The sequence below is a fragment of the Neolamprologus multifasciatus genome, chromosome 15 (genome assembly GCF_963576455.1).
Source record: "Neolamprologus multifasciatus chromosome 15, fNeoMul1.2, whole genome shotgun sequence".
In the NCBI taxonomy this organism is placed as follows: Eukaryota; Metazoa; Chordata; class Actinopteri; order Cichliformes; family Cichlidae; genus Neolamprologus; species Neolamprologus multifasciatus.
This window is the reverse complement of record NC_140453.1, coordinates 18,688,266-18,713,888: the sequence shown is the minus strand read 5'-3', so window position 1 is coordinate 18,713,888 and position 25,623 is coordinate 18,688,266. Positions and strand designations below refer to the sequence as shown.

The window sequence follows — 25,623 nt, the reverse complement described above, 5'->3', positions numbered from 1 at the left end:
TTATTAAGTTAAGCGTGTAAACAGGGTGACCCAAGGTCTCACAGTGATCACTAATCCATTAGAGCAAATCCCCCTCTGATTGCAAGTTACACATGTCACTGCTGAAGAAGAAGTTGCCATCTTTCTGATATTATTTTTTTATTTGTCTTTCAGTTTTTGTGAGACGTTAAAGGGAGAGGACCTCTTAGAAAGTCTTTTCAGAGTGATTGGATCAATCTTTTCAATCTGCAAAATCAAACTTTTCTGATTTGTTGTTCAGAGATTCTAATTCCCCACTTTTAGAAGCTCAGACTCCTCCCAACCAAGGTGTAACTCTTTTCATTTAGTCTTTATTGTGGCCCATAACACAATAGGTACCAACAGCATTTAAGGGCTAATGCAAATTGACATCAATGGAAGTGGAAAGTTCAGCAGGTGATGTACTAACAATGTGCCAATTTCTGAAGAGACAGGCAGTTAAAAAGAAAAACAAAAGAAGCAGGCAGTAAATCTAGTTTAGGGTAAGTCTTTGTTAGTGACCATTTCACTCCTCCATTGTTTTAGGGCAATAAATATCAAACTAGAGAGTCCATCCGTATAGTGCTGAGTCTTGACACATAGGGGACCTTGAACTGGGATTGCTTCTCCACACACGAACAGCTTCAGACACCAAGTGTCTTTTTGCACAATTCTTAGTATTTTGCACATTTCCATTGCACTGTCTTGTCTCTGTATTGTCCTGTTCTGTCTAGTGTTGCGCTGTCTTGTCTTGTTGTTTGTGAAGATTCTCAGTCATCCAGGTCATTGTAGTCTAAGGAGCTTGGAAAGAAAAAGCATCTGGACTTCTTTGTCTTCTTTGTCTTGTCTCTCACATGAACTTTTTAGTCATTGTAAACGCCATGCACAGAATATCAAGTCAATGCAAGTAAGCTTTTTACACAGTTTAATACAAAAAGCTCTAAAGTTAGTTAATTTTTCATGTGCGCTTGATTACATTTGCACTTTTTACCAAATGATAAAAAGCTACCTCACAGTTATCTTATAGTAATGCCTCTCTTTCCACCTTCTATACATTCAGTGCTCTGCCATAGTTATTAGTGTTAAAGAAAACGTTGAAGCTGCAGATGTATCTTCTCTCTTGTGCCTCAGGCGGCAGCACAGACACATCTACAGCTATCGGGGAGTCATAAGCATACAAATACGTTTATTCTCTATTTCAGGTCGTTTCTTCATTCTACTAATTAGGGTGATTTATTTAAAGTTCTGTTTATATCATGTGAAAACAAAAATGTCAAAAACCATTGCTATTCTCTATAAAACAAAGCATGTCCTGAACAAAAAATCATTATACACACTCTATTGTACTCTGTTGCTTCCATATGTGACTTACTGTCTTGAGATATGGGGTAATGCATATAAAACAAACACTCTTCCTATTTTCAAGTTACAAAAAGAAGCTATAAGAATTATAAACCAATCAAACTATATAGAACCAACTAACATTTTGTTTATTAATCTGAATACCCTGAAATTTTATGATTTAGTTGAATATAAAGTGGCACAGATAATGTATAAAGCACAAAATAACTTGCTTTGCCCCAGTACTCAGAAGCTGTTCAAAGTCAGAGAGAGTCAATATGACTTAAGGGGAACAGATTTCTTTAAAAAAAAAACAAGATAAGGACAAATATAAAGCAGAGATGTGTTTCTGTTAGAGGAGTTAACCTGTGGAATAGTTATGACAGTGATTTAAAAAGGTGTAGTTCATTTTCCTTGTTTAAAAATATGTTTAAAAAATAGAGTATTAGAAAAATATATATATCAAGAATGAAAAGAGCAAAAAAAACCAAAAAAAAAACCCCCAACAACTCTTGATTCTTTTGCTTTGATGTAGTTACTTATCTAAGGTGGAAAGTTTTTTTTTTCTTTGTTTGTTTGTTTTCTTTTTGCTTTGTTTTATTATTTGCTTCGAGCCCTGTGTACAGGAGCTGCATGCAAAAAGATCTTTTGTTAAAAGGGTTGGCGTAATAAGCAAATGCTTCAGCCAGTACCTTTTGATTAGCCTTGTCTCATGCTTTCTTGCTTTGTGGTAGATCTTTGTTCTGTCTTCACTGAGATATTTGAATGCTAATCAATAAAACATATCACTCACATATCAACTTCATATTTCATTAATATAGGGGAGACCAGGGATAGTTGTAACGTGGGTCAGTTGTAACACTTCCAATTTCTCCAATCAGGGCTAAGTTTCAAATGATGTGACTCATCCTGTGCATGCCCAACTCAGTTCTGCTATCACATGTGAAAAATCAGCACATTTTGTCAAACACAGACAATTTAACACGAAAAAAAGTAATTTGTATGCCAAAAAGTACGTTTTTCTACTTTATTTCAATTTCTAATAGCATTATCTGCTTTGCAGTTAAACTCATCAAACTTAAATTATGTTATTTGTATGTCTATGGGGATATATTCTGTGTAGGTCTTTAGTGCTAATGTTTTAGCCGTTGGCTGTAATGTTAGCTAGTTCATGGCTATAGGAGTCTGGGTCAGTTGTAACAGCAACAGTCTGGGTTAGTTGTAACAATAATGCAGATGTTACTACTTACCACACTATTACTTTAACTTATATTAAACAAGTTGGGGCAAAGACATCAGCAGAGAGGTTCACTGGTCACATTTGTATATGCGGTTAATGCCATTGGCAACACAATTCCTCCACTGTTTGTGTTCCCACACATACATTATGCAGACCACTGTGTCAGAGATGGACCAGTAGGAAGTATTGGTAATGGAAATAAATCAGGATGGGTGCAAGAAACAGATTTCCTCATCTTTCTGAAGCACTTTGCAAACCACACCAAGGTAAGCCATGAAAAAAAAGTAATGGAATTGCAATGCTGGTGAACAACTACATTTTTTCAGCTTCATTGTTATGTTCAAAATTGGTTGAGGGTTGTAGGTTATAATGCCCACTGAGCCAATGAGGCCAAACTCAAGGAAGACCAACCAAAATTAATGAAATATTCAGTTGCAGAAAATTCCATAATTTGTCTTTTTTTAGGGGTTGGAATATGTTCAAAAGCTAGATTTCTGCATTCTGTCACACACACACACATAGCTACATAAATGGCTCTAAGTGCATTCATGTGTTGAATAAACAAAGATTACATGGTAATGTTTTGTTAGTACCCTTTTTTCATTGTGTTACATTTCACCCCAGGATATGTTACAACTAACCCAGACTATGGGGTTAATTGTAACATTTCACTCTTTGTGTTTGAGACCATACCATGCAATGGGTAATTGTGCTGCAGAGAAAATAGCTGCACTATTTAATAGCCGAGACATGTAAATACTTTGCATTACATTTTGAATCCACTGCCTTAAAAGAGCTCCAATTTACAGACAGAAATGTCAAAAATGTTACAACTATCCCCGGTCTCCCCTACACTGCCATATAGAAAAATTCATTAATCAATCAGTTCCTGTTTGCTTTACAGATTTACCTGGTACTCTTAAAATATATTACTCTCCATAAACAATAAACAGTTTTAAATCACATGAATATTTAAAATGCTCTATTTAAAATATTTTAACGCGTCAGAAAAAAGCTTGGAGGATGCGGGCATCGATCCCGCTACCTCTCGCATGCTAAGCGAGCGCTCTACCATTTGAGCTAATCCCCCCATGCTTCAGAAACAGCCCGTTCGCAGTACCAACCCGTGATATGCTGACGATTTGTCAAGTCCTGCGATGTTCCGGAGGAGCGCGACAGGTGAGCTTCCGCTCACCTATGCTACGCGCCGGGTTATCAATGAAATCCAGTACAATGACGCTCCCGAGGTAATACACGTTCCAGCCATGTACTCCAGTCCTAGCCGTATCCCAAACCCTAACCATAATCTTATCCCTAACATTAACCAGCATGTTATATAGTGTTTACCAAAGAGATGTAAGTAAAACGAGTGTGCATGTGTATATTCATTCCAAACGGTTCTCTTGTTTGCTGATGTTGGGTCCCCGGAAGCGTAAGATATCGACGATTTGTCACCTAGCTGAAAATGTTAGGCTTTGAAGGTGATAACGTGTTGACAGCAGGTACCTATAATAGCTTATACAAAGACTGCCTAAGTTTGAAGTGTCGACCGAATTGATTTCAGTGAAATTTCGTGAAAATGTAAATGTGACATTGGCATCTTCTCTATGTTTTGTGTCTCAGCTCCCCGACAAAAATTACCAATTTTTAAAATAACCATATTTTCTAGTTGGTCTGGTTGGTTGCATTTTGCAACTTGAGAGTTAAAACAAACTCACGCCAACCACATCGACGAGACACAAAAGCTTGGAGGATGCGGGCATCGATCCCGCTACCTCTCGCATGCTAAGCGAGCGCTCTACCATTTGAGCTAATCCCCCTTATGTGCGCTGCCTCGCAACCTGATAAAATATATATCTATGTAATCGGGTTGGGCTATAGCCAACAGTCTGTTGGCTTGCTGGCAATGGTGCTGGTTCGGCTAATGAACCGTATCTACCGTGTAATCTGTATTCGATCGTTGCGCTTGAACACCGTGAGAGAAGAAGAAAAAAAAAAAGTGTCACCTCCTTCGAGCCGGATTTGAACCAGCGACCTAAGGATGTCTATCGCACTCCTCTACAGTCCTCCGCTCTACCAACTGAGCTATCGAAGGGGATAGTATCAGCTCCCCACAGTGTTTGTCTATAACCGGTAGCGCTACGAAGCATGCGAGAGGAAAACATTGATTTACTGGGACAAGATACGTTTTTAAGAGGACTGCTGAGTCAGCGACACTTGACTAAAAATACACACCCAGGGTCCTCTTCTCATCTTGATCTATATTAATACGTGGTGAGACAAATTTGTTTCTTCTTAAGAGGACCCTGAATACACATATCTAATAATTATATTTTAATAAGAACATACACATGCAAAATTGAAGTTTGAGGGCAAAGCCCCAAGTCATGACAAGACAACTGTTAACAAGGTGGTTTCTATTATTTGCTTTGTAGCTCATGGCACACTGGCGTAAATCAGCTGATAAAAACACTGCAGTGGGGTTGGAGTCTTTATTACAAATCATTTACATTACAAAGTAAGACATTAGTCTCTTCCATATCATCTTGTTTACAGGGTGGGGGGTTAGTTAAGTAAAATGTCCAGAGGAGGGCATTCTCAGATTACAGCATACAGGATGACAACGCTGGCATCACTTATCCACGCAGACACAAACACAGAAACGCATTGACCTTCAGGTACATGATGTCGGTGTTTCTCGCAGCTCGGGCGAGAAGCTTCTGCTGGTAGGTGAAGCATTAGAAAACGGGACAGAAACAAAGCAGCAGAGACGAGACACACAGATTTTTTCTTCTGGACTGATGTGAGAAGACTGTGTTTACGACCGTGCTCTGGACGAGCAAATCCACCCAGAGACACAACTCCCTAGTTAGGTTTGACAAGGGGTTTGCACACACAGGACCAGGTGTTAAAGATGACTTGACCCTCTGATGAGGTTTTCAGTGGCTTGGAGACGTTTCTGACATGTTCCCCACCTTTACCAACTTTCACAACACTTTTTTTTTCATTATATTTAAATAAAAACGTTTTATAAATCATCTACAAACCTATATTTTCTATAAATTACAGAACCTGCTTAACCCAGAGGCTCAAGCAGTGGCTGAAATTTGCAGTATAAAACTCAGGGAGAGAGAAAGAAGGGTACGACCTCCGTATCCAGCAGTGACAAAAAGGCTGATAGAAAAAAACAAACATCTAAACAACACCAAACTGATTTTAAAATTTAACCAAAATAAGAGACAAAAAGGGTCTTTTTTGAGTGAGCTCGTTTCCCACTGACCCTGCAGCATCCACTTGCATCACAAAGGACATGACAGACTCACGCTGGGCCAGAGTGTGTGTGTTGGTGTGTTTAGCTTCCTGTGTGCATATTGTGTGTGTGTATTGCGTTATCCCGCTCGAGTGAGCAAATCCTGGGCCCATGTCTTGATTGCCGAGGTCGTGTGTTGGAGTAGCTGCCACGTCGAGTTGGTAAAGGACAAGGCGTGGCCCTGCAGACATGATACAGACACCTCCCCACTGCAACAGAGAAAGTCAAAAATCACTCACTGCAGCTTTAATGATGCTTTTAGTTCCTTTTAAACAATACAAACAAACACATTTGGCTACTACACTACTCATAACTGGTTTAAATAACAGGCGAGACAATTTGTGGGAATGCTCATGATTTTCAAATATCTACATAGTTGTTAAATTGCTGGGGGGGAAAATTACATAGTAATAATCCACTATTCCATAAATCGCCACCATTGCACTCCCAGGTGATTCAGAATGGTTCTGATAATTTAGAGTTACAAAGCAAAATTATCCCTGGTGAGGAGTCAGATTTAGCGCGAAGAGAAGATACAGACTAATCGATGATGATGCTGCTTACATTTAAGCCAGGCCTGCATTAGAGGTTCTTAAATCAAGCACCTTGGTGGTTGGGCCTTAATGGGCCACATCAGCAGGGATCCAGTGTTACATGGATCTGGTGGTCAGAGGTGGAGGCCTTAGCGGTCTGCTCCACAGTTTATGAACTCGTTCTAAGGGTCTTGTTCATGAGTATACAGAGCAGGAGATTGACAGATCATTACAGAGTTCATCTGTCAATCACCTCAGAGGTTATCAACAGCCAAGGAAATGGCCACTGATGCATCTCTGCTTTAGACTGCTGCCCTCTCAACCGAGACCTGGACAGTTGTCAGAAGATGAATGAATGGAAAAATAGTCCAATTGTTTATCAGCAGGGTGCAACTACCTGGCTCCAGTAAACAGAAGAAGAACACACTGCTGAGAAGTGAAATGTGTGTGGTGCTGTGACGGTACTGTGCAAATAGGAGAAACATACACAGACAAAGCCTACAAAGATCTGCCAAAAAATCTGGTGAGCAACTCCCTTTAAAGAACAAATAGGAACGAGGTCCAAACTCCAGCAGGATAAACTGGCATGTCACTACATCTGTCAGTGCAACTGGTAACCTGCACGCATTTCTCAGTGGCTTCAATAAAACACAGCAATAGGTAAAGGTGAATCACGTTTCATCCCAACAAGCACCATAATGAGGGCTTCATAGTTAAATCATTGTTGCAGCAGTGCCACAGATTCTTATAGTTAGTCAGCCCAGAGGTAAGGTGCCTTCATTTTAGTCAGATTATTCTAATACAAGCTGTGCTGTTCTTCTTGTTTAACCCTACAGACCAAATACATCTTTGTGAAACCAGTCCCAGCCAGTTTAACTGCCCCACACTCGGACATGTACTAATAAAGATTAACTGTTAAAGAGCTGCTGTTAGTACTGACTTGCAAGAGTCCTCTAAGTTGGCCCATGCTCTCTGTAGCAGGTTAGATGTGTACGCCAGCGCTGGCAGGATGTAGTTTTGATGTAGGAAGATGAGGAGCTCCTTCAAATATGCCAGAGCCTGGAACACACTCTCTGGGGTGTTGGTGTTCACCTGGACAAAGACATGCAACACAATCAGAGTCAGACTGGGGTTATCTGGTAGTGTCTTATGTAATGCTCAAAATTTAAATTAAGGGGGGAAAGTGACACAGTATAAACACAAATAAATCCACAAAAGGGTGAAATAATAATCCAGCTGGACTGCTTAATATACACCCAGAAAGTTGTGCTTCAGCCCCCCCCCCCAAAAAACTGTACTTCAACATTTTAATGTTTGAGGTCAGGTGCAGCTGTAGCCATGGCCTTACCCATTCTATGACAAGAGGTGTGGTTTCTTTAACCCAGACAATAAACCGTGAGGTGTTTTCAGAGATGAAGACAGCTGCTGACTTTGCCTTTTCCAAACCTTGTTCCGTTACTGGACCCAAAACCCGGACACACTCAGAGTAATAATAAGGAGTGTTTGTCTCCAACCAGCTACAGAAAATACAAAACACACAATACAGACAATAATGATCATAACTGCAATCTTCATTAGAGGAAAAATGGAAGAAAAGAAAAAGCAAATAATTTTATGGCAGAACAGTAGGTTAATCTAATAAATCTATATTAATATAGTATTCTAAATAAAAGCCAACAAACCACAGGGAATAAAACACTATGTGCCTGAGCGTTATCAGGAAGAGAGTCAGAAGCTTGTTTTAGATTTTAGGGATCATTTTTAAGTGTCGGCTCTGTTGACTAGAAATGATCGTACCTGAAGCCCTGCTTTGAGTAGACTGTTATTTTGCTCCAGGCCTGCTGAGATACAGCTGTGATCCCTGAGGAGTGCAGATACCTGGCTGTGATGGAATCTGAAACGTAATATAAACACAATGAGTAGGCCACAGATACAAAGATAGGCGAATATGGTGAGTAAACGGCACTCTGACAGACCTGCGACAGAGCCGTTTGATCTGACGTCGTGGGCGATGAAGCCGGCAACGAACACGAGCAGAACCAGGAGCAGCTTGGACCAGGGGAACCCGTGACCACGCATCTTTACCTGCAGATTCTGGAGAATCACAAAGCACAAGTCAAACTAGAAAAATTTGCATTTCCTGCGAAAATGCAGTGTGAATGCTGTAAAGCTGAAGCTGTCTGCTGAAAACTGCTGAAAAAGCTGAAAATAGCTGAAGAAGTTGAAGTCAGTATCAAAAAAGTTGTTGAAATTGTAATAAATTTGTAGATGAATAACAACTGAGCCAAAATATAATAACTTTGCAGAAACTTAAGTAGAAACATAAAGCGTTTGCAAAAATACTATATCAAAGGAGAAAAAAGCAGAAATGTTGTAACTCAGCAGAAACATAGTAACTTGGCAGAAATAGTATAACATGGCAGAAGTGTTGTAATACAGCAGAAATGTTAATATGTAGCACAAACCTAAAAACTTGGAAAAATGTTGTAAGAGTACAACTTAACATACAGTAGTATAATAGTAACACCTAGTAGAAATGCAACATAGGAGCTGAAATAGTATAATTCAGCAGAAAAGTAATAACTTTAGCAGAAATATTGGAAACGCAAAACGGCCAGCTTCAAAAAGCTGAAGTTCCCTCAAAAGATTAGTTGTTGCTCAACTGTGAAAAATTGGCAGAAACATTAGAAAAGTTACAAAGGAACTGCCAGCAGATACACAAAGCTAAGGCAAAAATGACATGCCTAGCAATGTTTTACAAATAGGGACATACACACACAGAAATGGCATGACTTAGCAGAAACACGGTATTTAGCACAAATAGTAAAATAGCAGAAATACTTATGAGTTTGCATAATAGTAATAACTTAAGTAAAACTATTGGAAAAGCAAAATGGAAAGCTGAAAAAATGCTAAACATGGTTAGGTTCCCTCAAGTGTACTTGTTCAACTGTGAAAAATTAACAGAAATTTAAAAAACAAACAAAAAAAGAAAGAGAAATAACAGCCAGCAGATACACACAATTACAAATATGGACACATATGGAAACACAAATGCACAGAGGGACACACACACAGGATCTATGCCTGTCAACCAGCCTCAATATGTGCAATTTATATCCTACAATGAGATGCTGCCAAAAAAAGGGTCTCTCTCTCTCTCTCTCTCTCTCGCACGTACACACACACACACACACACACACACCACAGATGCTGCTTGTGTCAGAAATATTATGATTAAGCACAAATACTACATATAGTAGAAATACTATGTTTTAGCACAAATACTATATTAAGCAGAAATACTATAAAAAGCAGAAATACTATAATTTAGCAGTATTTCTATATTAAGCACAAATCCTATAAAAAGCAGAAATACTATAATTTAGCAGAAATACTATATTAAGCAGAAATACTATAAAAAGCAGAAATACTGTACTATGATTTGGTAGAAAAACTATAATTAATCAGAAGTACTATATTTTGCAGAAATACTATATTAAGCACAAATCCTATAAAAAGTAGAAATACTATATCAAGCACAAACCCTATAAAAAGCAGAAATAGTATAAAAAGCAGAAATACTATAATTTAGCAGAAATACTATATTAAGCAGAAATACTATATTAAGCACAAATCCTATAAAAAGCAGAAATAGTATATTAAGCACAAATCCCATTAAAAGCAGAAATACTATATTAAGCTCAAATACTATAAAAAGCAGAAATAGTATAAAAAGCAGAAATACTATAATTTAGCAGAAATACTATAAAAAGCAGAAATACTATAATTTAGCAGAAGTACTATAATTTAGCAGAAATACTATAATTTAGCAGAAGTACTATAATTTAGCAGAAATACTATAATTTAGAAATACTATAACACACACACACGCACAAAAAGAGAGAGAAGCAAGTTTTTAGGTCAGTCAAGCAGCCTGGGAGCTGCTAAATTTGAATCCACCAATCAGAGAGGCTGTGTACTTTTTCCCGCCAAAACAGGTGCAGCCGTTTTTACACACGCAGCAGAGAGACAGGATTTTTGCAGTCTATTTCTCATAGTGAGGACTAAACTCAAACAAATGACCATAATTTCCTAACCGTAGGGGCTAGAACGGTCATTCTTACACCGTTTTGTTCAGAAGAGATGGGGGAATCTTCAAGTGTTGACAATTTATCATTAAAATATGAATTATTAAAGATATTTGACTTGTAATGCACCATAACTGAGTAGAGGCGAAGCAAAAACTGCCTTGACCTGCCCTCAAACAACGCTTTCTAACTCTAAATCTATTTGGAGTATCGATATCATTCTTTCACCGTAAGAGACAGCAGGCTTTGGTGAACAGTCATGGAAATTTTCAGGTCTCTGTGGAAATCCATCAAAAAGATATGACGAGAGAAAAAAGTGGTCATTTCCAGAGTTTGAAAGCTGAAGAAATCTGAGCGAAGGACAAATTTCCTACCCTCAAACAAGTCTAACTCATCTCAGAACGGTAATAGGTGAGAAAGAAATTCTTGAATTGTGAGCATCAGGAGTGTCTGAAGATATACTGGGACAAGCCTCATGTTTTAACTTCGCTTTGTTAAGGAGATATGACGATTCGAAAATGCCTCTCATTACAGAAATCCAGCGGTGATTTTGAACAAACTCTCCATTGACTTTCTATGGAGAGTTTTCAGACTTTGGGTTGGTCTGAGGAGATTTGCCAAAATTCTGTCAATACCACAACAATTATAGTGACATTTTCTGAAAGCCAGCAAAAATACCTACGTTTTGATGTATAATTTGTGGCAGTTGAGTGAAAATTGAGCAAGTAGTAAGAAGTTGTTCGGACATGAAGAGAAGACTGCGAAACTTACAAGTGGCTCACTTAGAACCAACTGCATAGCAACCATAACAACCCATGTATTTTGTGAAAAATCACAAAGATGAAACTCAAAACTTGAAGAGGGATAAGATGAAAATGGTAACAGATATGAAAAAGCTGAATCATACATGAATAGCCCAATAATTTGTGAACATTTTAAAGTTTAAATGGTTGTTCTATGTGAAAGTATGAGGAAGTAGTTAAGTTTCAAAAACAAGCAAGTTTTAGCAGAATTTTGGAAGTTTTCCATTCATTTCAATGGGACAAATTAAAGGAAAAAAGCTTAATATTTTAAAAAGTATAATAGCAGAAAATACCAAAAATCATAGCACACATTAGCAGAAATAGCAGAATAGTTTAAAATTTGAATGGTGAAAATAGCACAAAAATTGTGGAAGTAGTTAAACAGTAAAAAACGTACGGAAGCAACTTGAAGAATAACTAGAAAAATTTGCATTTCCTGCGAAAATGCAGTGTGAATGCTGTAAAGCTGAAGCTGTCTGCTGAAAACTGCTGAAAAGCTGAAAATAGCTGAAGAAGTTGAAGTCAGTATCAAAAAAGTTGTTGAAATTGTAATAAATTTGTAGATGAATAACAACTGAGCCAAAATATAATAACTTTGCAGAAACTTAAGTAGAAACATAAAGCGTTTGCAAAAATACTATATCAAAGGAGAAAAAAGCAGAAATGTTGTAACTCAGCAGAAACATAGTAACTTGGCAGAAATAGTACAGCATGGCAGAAGTGTTATAATACAGCAGAAATGTTAATATGTAGCACAAACCTAAAAACTTGGAAAAATGTTGTAAGAGTACAACTTAACATACAGTAGTATAATAGTAACACGTATTAGAAATGCAACATAGGAGCTGAAATAGTATAATTCAGCAGAAAAGTAATAACTTTAGCAGAAATATTGGAAACGCAAAACGGCCAGCTTCAAAAAGCTGAAGTTCCCTCAAAAGATTAGTTGTTGCTCAACTGTGGGAAAATTGGCAGAAACATTAGAAAAGTTACAAAGGAACTGCCAGCAGATACACAAAGCTAAGGTAAAAATGACATGCCTAGCAATGTTTTACAAATAGGGACATACACACACAGAAATGGCATGACTTAGCAGAAATACTGTATTTAGCACAAATAGTAAAATAGCAGAAATACTTATGAGTTTGCATAATAGTAATAACTTAAGTAAAACTATTGGAAAAGCAAAATGGACAGCTGAAAAATTGCTAAACATGGTTAGGTTCCCTCAAGTGTACTTGTTCAACTGTGAAAAATTAACAGAAATTTAAAAAACAAACAAAAAAAGAAAGAAATAACAGCCAGCAGATACACACAATTACAAATATGGACACATATGGAAACACAAATGCACAGAGGGACACACACACAGGATCTATGCCTGTCAACCAGCCTCAATATGTTCAATTTATATCCTACAATGAGATGCTGCCAAAAAAAAGGTCTCTCTCTCTCTCTCTGTCGCACGTACACACACACACACACACACACACACCAAAGATGCTGCTTGTGTCAGAAATATTATGATTAAGCACAAATACTACATTTAGTAGAAATACTATGTTTTAGCACAAATACTATATTAAGCAGAAATACTATAAAAAGCAGAAATACTATATTAAGCACAAATCCTATAAAAAGCAGAAATACTATAATTTAGCAGAAATACTATATTAAGCAGAAATACTATATTAAGCAGAAATACTATAAAAAGCAGAAATACTGTACTATGATTTGGTAGAAAAACTATAATTAATCAGAAGTACTATATTTTGCAGAAATACTATATTAAGCACAAATCCTATAAAAAGTAGAAATACTATATTAAGCACAAATCCTATAAAAAGTAGAAATACTATATTAAGCACAAATCCTATAAAAAGCAGAAATAGTATAAAAAGCAGAAATACTATAATTTAGCAGAAATACTATATTAAGCAGAAATACTATATTAAGCACAAATCCTATAAAAAGCAGAAATACTATATTAAGCACAAATCCCATTAAAAGCAGAAATACTATATTAAGCTCAAATACTATAAAAAGCAGAAATAGTATAAAAAGCAGAAATACTATAATTTAGCAGAAATACTATAAAAAGCAGAAATACTATAATTTAGCAGAAGTACTATAATTTAGCAGAAATACTATAATTTAGAAATACTATAACACACACACACGCACAAAAAGACAGAGAAGCAAGTTTTTAGGTCAGTCAGGCAGCCTGGGAGCTGCTAAATTTGAATCCACCAATCAGAGAGGCTGTGTACTTTTTCCCGCCAAAACAGGTGCAGCCGTTTTTACACAGGCAGCAGAGAGACAGGATTTTTGCAGTCTATTTGTCATAGTGAGGACTAAACTCAAACAAATGACCATAATTTCCTAACCGTAGGGGCTAGAACGGTCATTCTTACACCGTTTTGTTCAGAAGAGATGGGGGAATCTTCAAGTGTTGACAATTTATCATTAAAATATGAATTATTAAAGATATTTGACTTGTAATGCACCATAACTGAGTAGAGGCGAAGCAAAAACTGCCTTGACCTGCCCTCAAACAACGCTTTCTAACTCGAAATCTATTTGGAGTATCGATATCATTCTTTCACCGTAAGAGACAGCAGGCTTTGGTGAACAGTCATGGAAATTTTCAGGTCTCTGTGGAAATCCATCAAAAAGATATGACGAGAGAAAAAAGTGGTCCATTTCCAGAGTTTGAAAGCTGAAGAAATCTGAGCGAAGGACAAATTTCCTACCCTCAAACAAGTCTAACTCATCTCAGAACGGTAATAGGTGAGAAAGAAATTCTTGAATTGTGAGCATCAGGAATGTCTGAAGATATACTGGGACAAGCCTCATGTTTTAACTTCGCTTTGTTAAGGAGATATGACGATTCGAAAATGCCTCTCATTACAGAAATCCAGCGGTGATTTTGAACAAACTCTCCATTGACTTTCTATGGAGAGTTTTCAGACTTTGGGTTGGTCTGAGGAGATTTGCCAAAATTCTGTCAATACCACAACAATTATAGTGACATTTTCTGAAAGCCAGCAAAAATACCTACGTTTTGATGTATAATTTGTGGAAGTTGAGTGAAAATTGAGCAAGTAGTAAGAAGTTGTTCGGACATGAAGAGAAGACTGCGAAACTTACAATGGCTCACTTAGAACCAAGTGCATAGCAACCATAACAACCCATGTATTTTGTGAAAAAATCACAAAGATGAAACTCAAAACTTGAAGAGGGATAAGATGAAAATGGTAACAGATATGAAAAAGCTGAATCATACATGAATAGCCCAATAATTTGTGAACATTTTAAAGTTTAAATGGTTGTTCTATGTGAAAGTATGAGGAAGTAGTTAAGTTTCAAAAACAAGCAAGTTTTAGCAGAATTTTGGAAGTTTTCCATTCATTTCAATGGGACAAATTAAAGGAAAAAAGCTTAATATTTTAAAAAGTATAATAGCAGAAAATACCAAAAATCATAGCACACATTAGCAGAAATAGCAGAATAGTTTAAAATTTGAATGGTGAAAATAGCACAAAAATTGTGGAAGTAGTTAAACAGTAAAAAACGTACGGAAGCAACTTGAAGAATAATAATAATAACTAGAAAAATTTGCATTTCCTGCGAAAATGCTGTGTGGATGCCTTAACGCTGAAGATGTCTGCTGAAAAAAAGCTGAAAAAGTTGAAAGGTGTTGAGGAGGTGAAAAGGCTGAAAACTTTGAAGAAAAGAGGTTAATCAGCAGAATTTCTGTTGAAAAGAGGTAAAGAAGCAGAAACTTACGCTGAAAAGAGATGAAACAGCAGAATTTCTGCTCAAAAGAGCTTTTTCTGAAAACAGCTGAGATTTCTGCTGAAAAGAGGTGAAAAGGCTGAAAATTTTGCAGAAGAGGTGAATAAGCAGAATTTGGGCTGAAAAGAGGTGAAAATTCTGAAAATTCTGCTGAAAAGAGTTCAATCAGCAGAATTTCTGCTGAAAAGAGGTGAATGAGCAGAATTCTGCTGAAAAGAGGTTTTTGCTGAGAACAGCTGAAAAAGCTGGGATTTGTGCTGAAAAGTGGTGAAAAAATTTTAAATTCTGCTGAAAAGAGTGCAATCAGCAGAATTTCTGCTGAAGAGTTCAATCAGCAGAATTCTGCTGAAAAGAGTTTTTTGGTGAAAACAGCTGAAAAAGCTGGGATTTGTGCTGAAAAGTGCTGAAAAAATTTAAAATTCTGCTGAAAAGAGATCAATCAGCAGAATTTCTGCTCAAAAGAGTTTTTTTGAAAACAGCTGAGATTTGTGCTGAAAAGAGGTGAAAATTCTGCTGGAAAGAGTTCAATCAGCAGAATTTCTGTTGAAAAAAGCTAAATGAGCAGAATTCTGCTAAAAAGAGGTTTTTGCTGAAAACAGCTGAAAAAGCTGGGATTTGTGCTGATAAGAGGTGAAAAGTCTGAAAACTTTGCAGAAAAGAGGCGCAGAATTTCTGTTGAAAAAAAGCTAAATGAGCAGAATTCTGCTAAAAAGAGGTTTTTGCTGAAAACAGCTGAAAAGCTGGGATTTGTGCTGATAAGAGGTGAAAAGTCTGAAAACTTTGCAGAAAAGAGGCGAATCAGCATAATTTGTGCTGAAAAGAGTTTTTTCTGAAAACAGCTGAGATTTGTGCTGATAAGAGGTGAAAAGGCTGAACATTTTGCTGAAAAGAGTTCAATCAGCAGAATTTCTGCAGAAAAGATGGAAAGGAGCAGAACATTGCGCTGAAAAGAGGTGAATGAGAAGAATTTCTGCAGAAAAGAGATGAATCAGCATAATTTGTGCTCAAAAGAGTTTTTTTCTGAAAACAGCTGAGATTTGTGCTGATAAGAGGTGAAAAGGCTGAACATTTTGCTGAAAAGAGTTCAATCAGCAGAATTTCTGCAGAAAAGATGGAAAGGAGCAGAACATTGTGCTGAAAAGAGGTGAATGAGAAGAATTTCTGCAGAAAAGATGGAACGAAGCAGAAAGTTGCACTGAAAAGAGATGAATCAGCAGAATTTGTGCTCAAAAGAGTTTTTTCTGAAAACAGCTGAGATTTGTGCTAATAAGAGGTGAAAAGGCCAAAATTTTTGCAGAAGAGGTGAATAACCAGAATTTGCGCATGCAAGCGGGGAACATGTGCGGCAACTGTCACAGGTAGGATTCGAACCTCCGGGTCTCACGGCAGCTGCTCAACCCTCTGAGCCAAATGAGTTCTGGTCACAAGCAAAGATATGATAAGAAGAAAAATGTGCACTGTGGAGCAGAAGCTTAAATTAGCAGAAAAGAGGTGAAGAGGAAGAACTACTTTGTTGTGAAATGAGGTAAAGAGACTGAAATTTGTGCTTAAAACAAGTGAAAAAGCTGAACTCTGAAATTCTTCCGAAAGAGCAGAAGAGGCTGACATTTTTCAGCTACTCATTGAGCCAAACTGGTTCTCACGTAACAGAAAAACGGTGAAAAAGCTTAAAATTCTAATAAAAACAGCAGAAGAGGCTGAGATTTGTGCTGATAAGAGGTGAAAATGCTGAACCAATCAGAGGTACTGCTTCTGTGTGATTCATCAGGCTGTGTACTTGTATGTATTTCTGCCATGGAGTGTTAACAAGAATCTGAGGTCCATATTAGAAAAGCTGCCAAAATCATAAAAAGTTGCAGAATTGTCATAAATTATCAATATGAATTACAGGTCTGTGATATTGTATCAATTTGTAGTGAAAAAAAATGTTGAACAAGGTGGAATCGAACCCACGACCTTCGGTCTGAAGATCCGTTTCATTACCAACTGCGCCACTGGCAAAGAGAGCTGGCGCATGGAAAATAGGGTGATGAGAAGTCAGAATTAGATCGCGGTGAGAGGCGAAAAACGCCGTTTTTTGGAGTTACAAAACGTCGTGTAACTCAAAAACTAGGTGGACTAGAAGCATAATTCTTGCACTGGGTGAATCAGCGGACTTTGGTGTACTTTGACTGCGATTTTCATTGCTCTTTGTACAACCGTCGCGGAGATATGACGAGAGAAGAAACAGCAGACCTCAGATATGATTGGCTGGCTGGGAAGCCATGCAGGCTCTGATTTGTAAATTTGAATGTCTCAGTCGTCACAGAGGATTGGCTGCCTGGGGACCTGGCAGTAATATATAGAAATAGTATGATTAAGCATAAATACTACATTTAGTAGAAATACTATGTTTTAGCACAAATACTATAAAAAGCAGAAATACTATAATGTAGCAGAAATACTATAATTTAGCAGAAATACTATATTAAGCAGAAATACTATAATATAGCAGAAATACTATATTAAGCAGAAATACTATAAAAAGCAGAGATACTATATTAAGCACAAATCCTATAAAAAGCAGAAATACTATAATGTAGCAGAAATACTATAAAAAGCAGAAATACTATAATTTAGCAGAAATACTATATTAAGCAGAAATAGTACAAAAAGCAGTAATACTATAAAAAGCAGAAATACTATAATTTAGCACAAATACTATAAAAAGCAGAAATACTATAATTTAGCAGAAATACTATAAAAAGCAGAAATAGTACAAAAAGCAGTAATACTATAAAAAGCAGAAATAATATATTAAGCACAAATCCTATAAAAAGCAGAAATACTATAATTTAGCAGAAATACTATAAAAAGCAGAAATACTGTAATTTAGCAGAAACACTATATTAAGCACAAATACTATAAAAAGCAAAAATACTATATTAAGCACAAATCCTATAAAAAGCAGAAATACTATATTAAGCACAAATCTTATAAAAAGCAGAAATACTATATTAAGCACAAATCCTATTAAAAGCAGAAATACTATAATTTAGCAGGAATACTATAAAAAGCAGAAATACTATAATGCAGAAATACTATAACACACACAGAAAGAGAGAGAAGCAACTTTATAGATCAGTCAAGCAGCATGGGAGCTGCTGAATTTGAATCTACCAATCAGAGAGGCTGTGTACTTTTTCCCGCCAAAACAGGTGCAGCCGTTTTTACACAGGCAGCAGAGAGGCAGGATTTTTGCAGTCTATTTCTCATAGTGAGGACTACCCTCCAAACAAATGGCCATAATTTCCTAACCGTAGGGGCTAGAATGGTCATTCTTACACCGTTTTGTTCAGAAGAGATGGGGGAATCTTCAAGTGTTGACAATTTATCATTAAAATATGAATTATTAAAGATATTTGACTTGTAATGCACCATAACTGAGTAGAGGCGAAGCAAAAACTGCCTTGACCTGCCCTCAAACAACGCTTTGTAACTCTAAATCTATTTGGAGTATCGATGAAATTCTTTCACCGTAAGAGACAGCAGGCTTTAGTGAACAGTCATGGAAATTTTCAGGTCTCTATGGAAATCTATCAAAAAGATATGACGAGAGAAAAAAGTGGTTCATTTACAGAGTTTGAAAGCTGAAGAAATCTGAGCGAAGGACGGATTTCCTACCCTCAAACAAACGTAATTCATGGCCAAATGGTAATAGGTGAGAACAAAATTCTTGAATTGTGAGCGTCAGGAGTGTCTGAAGATATATCGGGACAAGCCTCATGTCTTAACTTTGCTTCGTTAAGGAGATATGACGATTCGAATATGCCTCTCATTACAGAAATCAGGCGGCGATTTTGAACAAACTCTCCATTGACTTTATATGGAGAGTTTTCCAACTTTGTGTTGGTCTGAGGAGATTTGCCAAAATTCTATAAATTCCACAACAATGATAGTGACATTTTCTGAAAGCCAGCAAAAATACCTACGTTTTGATGTATAATTTGTGGGAGTTGAGTGAAAATTGAGCAAGTAGGAAGAAGTTGTTCGGACATGAAGAGAAGACTGCGAAACTTACAGTGCCGCACTGAAAGCCAAGTGCATGACAACCATAACAACCTATGTATTTTGTGAAAAATCACAAAGATGAAACTCAAAACTTAAAGACGGATAAGATGAAAACGGTAACAGATATGAAAAAGCTGAATCATACACGAATAGCTCAATAATATGTGAACATTTTAAAGTTTAAATGGAGTTTCTATGTGAAAGTATGAGGAAGTAGTTAAGTTTCAAAAACGAGCAAGTTTTAGCAGAATTGCAGAAGTTTCCCATTCATTTCAATGGGACAAATTAAAGGAAAAAAGCTTAATATTTTAAAAAGTATAATAGTTATAAATAGCAAAAATCATAGCATAAATTAGCAGAAATAGTAGAATAGTTTAAAATTTGAACGGTGAAAATAGCACAAAAATTGTGGAAGTAGTTAAACGGCGAAAAACGGGAGCAACTTGAAGAATAATAATAATAATAATAAAGAATAAAGAGAAACAGGAAAACAATAGTGTGGATGCCCTTTAAGGCATCCACACAATAATAAAGAATAAAGAGAAACAGGAACTCTATAGTGTGAATGCCTACAGCATTCACACAATAATAACTAGAAAAATTAGCATTTCCTGCGAAAATGCAGTGTGAATGCTGTAAAGCTGAAGCTGTCTGCTGAAAAAGCTGAAAATAGCTGAAGAAGTTGAAGTCAGTATCAAAAAAGTTGTTGAAATTGTAATAAATTTGTAGATGAATAACAACTGAGCCAAAATATAATAACTTTGCAGAAACTTAAGTAGAAACATAAAGCGTTTGCAAAAATACTATATCAAAGGAGAAAAAAGCAGAAATGTTGTAACTCAGCAGAAACATAGTAACTTGGCAGAAATAGTACAGCATGGCAGAAGTGTTATAATACAGCAGAAATGTTAATATGTAGCACAAACCTAAAAACTTGGAAAAATGTTGTAAGACTACAACTTAACATACAGTAGTATAATAGTAACACCTAGTAGAAATGCAACATAGGAGCTGAAATAGTATAATTCAGCAGAAAAGTAATAACTTTAGCAGAAATATTGGAAACGCAAAACGGCCAGCTTCAAAAAGCTGAAGTTCCCTCAAAAGATTAGTTGTTGCTCAACTGTGAAAAATTGGCAGAAACATTAGAAAAGTTACAAAGGAACTGCCAGCAGATACACAAAGCTAAGGCAAAAATGACATGCCTAGCAATGTTTTACAAATAGGGACATACACACACAGAAATGGCATGACTTAGCAGAAACACTGTATTTAGCACAAATAGTAAAATAGCAGAAATACTTATGAGTTTGCATAATAGTAATAACTTAAGTAAAACTATTGGAAAAGCAAAATGGACAGCTGAAAAAATGCTAAACATGGTTAGGTTCCCTCAAGTGTACTTGTTCAACTGTGAAAAATTAACAGAAATTTAAAAAACAAACAAAAAAAGAAAGAGAAATAACAGCCAGCAGATACACACAATTACAAATATGGACACATATGGAAACACAAATGCACAGAGGGACACACACATAGGATCTATGCCTGTCAACCAGCCTCAATATGTTCAATTTATATCCTACAATGAGATGCTGCCAAAAAAAGGGTCTCTCTCTCTCTCTCTCTCTCGCACGTACACACACACACACACACACACACACACACACACCACAGATGCTGCTTGTGTCAGAAATATTATGATTAAGCACAAATACTACATTTAGTAGAAATACTATGTTTTAGCACAAATACTATATTAAGCAGAAATACTATAAAAAGCAGAAATACTATAATTTAGCAGAAATACTATATTAAGCAGAAATACTATATTAAGCACAAATCCTATAAAAAGCAGAAATACTATAATTTAGCAGAAATACTATATTAAGCAGAAATACTATATTAAGCAGAAATACTATAAAAAGCAGAAATACTATATTAAGTACAAATACTATAAAAAGCAGAAATACTGTACTATGATTTGGTAGAAAAACTATAATTAATCAGAAGTACTATATTTTGCAGAAATACTATATTAAGCACAAATCCTATAAAAAGTAGAAATACTATATTAAGCACAAATCCTATAAAAAGCAGAAATAGTATAAAAAGCAGAAATACTATAATATAGCAGAAATACTATATTAAGCACAAATCCTATAAAAAGCAGAAATACTATATTAAGCACAAATCCCATTAAAAGCAGAAATACTATATTAAGCTCAAATACTATAAAAAGCAGAAATAGTATAAAAAGCAGAAATACTATAATTTAGCAGAAATACTATAAAAAGCAGAAATACTATAATTTAGCAGAAGTACTATAATTTAGCAGAAATACTATAATTTAGAAATACTATAACACACACACACGCACAAAAAGAGAGAGAAGCAAGTTTTTAGGTCAGTCAGGCAGCCTGGGAGCTGCTAAATTTGAATCCACCAATCAGAGATGCTGTGTACTTTTTCCCGCCAAAACAGGTGCAGCCGTTTTTACACAGGCAGCAGAGAGACAGGATTTTTGCAGTCTATTTCTCATAGTGAGGACTAAACTCAAACAAATGGCCATAATTTCCTAACCGTAGGGGCTAGAACGGTCATTCTTACACCGTTTTGTTCAGAAGAGATGGGGGAATCTTCAAGTGTTGACAATTTATCATTAAAATATGAATTATTAAAGATATTTGACTTGTAATGCACCATAACTGAGTAGAGGCGAAGCAAAAACTGCCTTGACCTGCCCTCAAACAACGCTTTCTAACTCGAAATCTATTTGGAGTATCGATATCATTCTTTCACCGTAAGAGACAGCAGGCTTTGGTGAACAGTCATGGAAATTTTCAGGTCTCTGTGGAAATCCATCAAAAAGATATGACGAGAGAAAAAAGTGGTTCATTTCCAGAGTTTGAAAGCTGAAGAAATCTGAGCGAAGGACAAATTTCCTACCCTCAAACAAGTCTAACTCATCTCAGAACGGTAATAGGTGAGAAAGAAATTTTTGAATTGTGAGCATCAGGAGTGTCTGAAGATATACTGGGACAAGCCTCATGTTTTAACTTCGCTTTGTTAAGGAGATATGACGATTCGAATATGCCTCTCATTACAGAAATCCAGCGGTGATTTTGAACAAACTCCCCATTGACTTTCTATGGAGAGTTTTCAGACTTTGGGTTGGTCTGAGGAGATTTGCCAAAATTCTGTCAATACCACAACAATGATAGTGAGATTTACTGAAAGCCAGCAAAAATACCTACGTTTTGATGTATAATTTGTGGGAGTTGAGTGAAAATTGAGCAAGTAGTAAGAAGTTGTTCGGACATGAAGAGAAGACTGCGAAACTTACAATGGCTCACTTAGAACCAAGTGCATAGCAACCATAACAACCCATGTATTTTGTGAAAAATCACAAAGATGAAACTCAAAACTTGAAGAGGGATAAGATGAAAATGGTAACAGATATGAAAAAGCTGAATCATACATGAATAGCCCAATAATTTGTGAACATTTTAAAGTTTAAATGGTTGTTCTATGTGAAAGTATGAGGAAGTAGTTAAGTTTCAAAAACAAGCAAGTTTTAGCAGAATTTTGGAAGTTTTCCATTCATTTCAATGGGACAAATTAAAGGAAAAAAGCTTAATATTTTAAAAAGTATAATAGCAGAAAATACCAAAAATCATAGCACACATTAGCAGAAATAGCAGAATAGTTTAAAATTTGAATGGTGAAAATAGCACAAAAATTGTGGAAGTAGTTAAACAGCAAAAAACGTACGGAAGCAACTTGAAGAATAATAATAATAAAGAATAAAGAGAAACAGGAACTCTATAGTGTGAATGCCTACAGCATTCACACAATAAGGTTCATAATCCAAGTGTTAGCTTTATGATTCCATACATCTCTAGTTGTTGCCCAAGAAGCAGGGATAATGTCAGAAGAAGTTTTTAAAGAGGAGTTGCACATGCTCATTCATGCATTCATCTCTCCAGTACTCACATTTGCAACTCACCAGGTTCATCAGTTCAGTAACTCTGCCCTTAATGCTTGGAAACTACCCAGTAAGTCCCAAAACAGTTCTTCCAATATCACAACACTACTGATCTCTTTAATAGGCTTTCAATTTAATATTCTTCTCTTCCTTCCTTTAGTTTTAGTTCCTAAATTTATATCTTAATTTTTTTAAGCTTTTTATGCCTTCTGTCAGCACTTTATAAATATTGCTCACTTTCATATTGTGGAGGTGGTTCATGATTTAATATTACACTATCTTCGTGTCTAACCCAGACTTTTTTGAAATCGCGAGTTTCATTTTAAACAAACATGAACAGGCTGAGTTGCTCACCTGGCACAGGCTGTTGCACTCCTGAAGGTCATGAGATTCAATGGTGTCTCTCATTTCTTCGTTGGTCACTCTAAATGACTGGATCGTTTCCTCGAGGTTCTTCCGAAGCTAAAAAAAAAAAAGTCCAAGTAAAACACAGTGATGGGATTAAAAGACAATAAAAATACAAGTTACATTAAAACTGCATTATTAATCAGGTTACACAGGCTTTGATGTTTAAATAAAAGTATCCCTGGGAGGTGCGTTTGGTTTATGAGCCAACAGACATCGTGACAGCACTTGTACCTTTGGTGGAAGGATGTTCCAGGACTTTAATAAGTGGTTCAAAAGTAAACTGAGGAAAGAAAGCAGTGAGTCTGAAATCAGTTTGGAATCATCTTCATTTGTACAGTTTACCTTATGTGGAGATGTGATCATAAATAAAAAGACAAAAAAATAAATAGTCCACAGGTTACCTGGACTGGGGTAGGTGTTTGGTGTAGAGCTGCCTCCACACTCCTAAACTCTGAACATCCACACACAGACACTCAGTCATACTGCTGAGCAGCTGCAAGAAGCAGAAGACAATGAGGTTAATTTTTATCATTTTACTCATAATGTATTCTTTGACATCGTTTAGTGAGAACACAATTTTATTGAGCCGTTCTGCTTTATTTAATCACTTTTGTCAAAGATTGTGTTATGATGGCTGCTGTAACAGTACAGTAGCAGCAGTAATGTATACAGAATTGTGGGTCTCACCTCTCTCTTCATGTCGTCAGGACAGTGTGGCGTGGCTCTGGACAGAAATGACGGCAGGTACGTGTGCAACGTGTTCTCTGGCTTGGCTCCAAATGCGAGGACCTTCAGTCGAGGATACAAACGCCTCAGCTGCTCCTGCAGACTGTAATAAAAAACAGAAAAAAATATATTAGGACTCAGAACGCATATAACATTTTTGCAATGCTTTTATTTCTAAACAGAGATTATGAACAGTCTGATACGTCTTGCTGTTGGTCTGTGTTTGCACTGGTTTACATTTACCTTGATGACAGGGCGTTCTTTGGCATGAAAGCAAAATCGAGCAAAGGAAAGAACTCTTTCGGACCCATAATACCAAATCCTTTTGTCAGGTTTGAATGAAGTCTGGAAAAAAATTTAAGTATGTTGAAATATCCATGACATTCAAATTAACGGTATCATTGGTAATGATCTTAATAGTTCAAATACTACAAATGAATGGAAAGGAAGTGTCTGGAAGATGAAGAAATTTGAGAAATTTCTGAGTCAGACTTACGAGAGAAGTCTCTCCAGATAGGCGATGGCATATGAGGAGAGAGACTTCACTCCCAGCACAGGGAGCATGATGCCCAGCCACACTGAAACAAATAACATTTTTTTTTAGTTTAGGAACCTTTTCTTCTGTTAAAGTGAAAATAAATATATTTAATCACACTTTGGGTGTGATTTTGTACTAAATTAGTAATTTTAGACACCATTTCCCCCTAACTTTCATTGCAATTTTGCACTGTAAACATTTAATATAGTCACACTAACTAATAACACTTGGAGCACCAGCAGCTATCAGGGGGGAATATTACTGCTCTAATGTGCTCTGTTGCTTCAGTGAACTCCAACCCAGAATGTCTGTCTTCACACATTGTTGGGAAAGTGGGAGAAAGGGGAAAACAGACAGATCTGGACTAATACTGGGCTAATGCCTAGTTGTTCAGAGCAGTTTTGGGCTTTATGGATATGCGGTAATGTAAAATATTTTAATTATTGTGTGCCTCTGTGTAAAAGTGTTTATTACCTCTTAGACCCTGGCTGAGATCATAAAATCCTGCTTGGCCCAGAGCCCACATGATGGTCAAACATTTTACTGGACGATTCTGAACTGACCGCAACATTTCCAAATACTGCAGAAAAGGAACAAGGAGAAGGGAGAGTTTTACAATATAATAATGCAAAATTATTCAAACAGACAAATCCAGCAATACCCACTCTGAAACTACCAGTTTGAAAATATAATACATAATTTGATAATATTACACATGTCCAGAAAAGTTAGGAAAAATATAGCTTGAGCTTTTAGTGTAATAACACGCAGAGCAGGAAAAGAGTAGCAAAGCTGCTGAT

General features: G+C 36.4%; 1 protein-coding gene, 1 long non-coding RNA gene and 3 other non-coding genes across 6 annotated transcripts in view; 1 reads left to right on the top strand and 4 right to left on the bottom strand.

Annotated features, from left to right (window-relative positions):
• Positions 1-3,595: 3,595 nt before the first annotated feature.
• Positions 3,596-3,668, bottom strand: trnaa-agc (transfer RNA alanine (anticodon AGC)). The gene has a single exon. It is a non-coding gene; the product is annotated as a tRNA-Ala (tRNA).
• A 657-nt stretch (positions 3,669-4,325) lies between these two features.
• Positions 4,326-4,398, bottom strand: trnaa-agc (transfer RNA alanine (anticodon AGC)). The gene has a single exon. It is a non-coding gene; the product is annotated as a tRNA-Ala (tRNA).
• Positions 4,399-4,585: 187 nt separating this feature from the next.
• trnay-gua (transfer RNA tyrosine (anticodon GUA)) lies at positions 4,586-4,673 on the bottom strand. Its single transcript is given in 2 exon segments — positions 4,586-4,621; positions 4,637-4,673. It is a non-coding gene; the product is annotated as a tRNA-Tyr (tRNA).
• Positions 4,674-5,056: 383 nt separating this feature from the next.
• Positions 5,057-25,623, bottom strand: part of tmem214 (transmembrane protein 214) — a 31,314-nt gene continuing 10,747 nt past the window's right edge. The window contains exons 6-17 of the mRNA XM_085132443.1: positions 25,298-25,403; positions 24,782-24,863; positions 24,529-24,630; positions 24,247-24,388; positions 23,961-24,052; positions 23,791-23,839; positions 23,506-23,613; positions 8,398-8,515; positions 8,219-8,315; positions 7,770-7,938; positions 7,362-7,513; positions 5,057-6,097 (exon numbers count right to left, since the gene is read on the bottom strand). Of these exons, the coding sequence (XP_084988569.1) occupies positions 5,968-6,097; positions 7,362-7,513; positions 7,770-7,938; positions 8,219-8,315; positions 8,398-8,515; positions 23,506-23,613; positions 23,791-23,839; positions 23,961-24,052; positions 24,247-24,388; positions 24,529-24,630; positions 24,782-24,863; positions 25,298-25,403 (1,347 nt within the window). The 3' untranslated portion in view covers positions 5,057-5,967. The remainder of the gene's footprint in view (positions 6,098-7,361; positions 7,514-7,769; positions 7,939-8,218; positions 8,316-8,397; positions 8,516-23,505; positions 23,614-23,790; positions 23,840-23,960; positions 24,053-24,246; positions 24,389-24,528; positions 24,631-24,781; positions 24,864-25,297; positions 25,404-25,623) is intronic.
• Positions 15,208-20,679, top strand: LOC146501919 (uncharacterized). 2 transcript variants are annotated; one of them, XR_014869287.1, is made up of 3 exons: positions 15,226-15,303; positions 16,006-16,066; positions 16,097-20,679. It is a non-coding gene; the product is annotated as an uncharacterized LOC146501919 (long non-coding RNA). The 2 variants fall into 2 exon arrangements; XR_014869288.1 differs by lacking the exon at positions 16,006-16,066 and having other exon boundaries at positions 15,208-15,303; positions 16,127-20,679.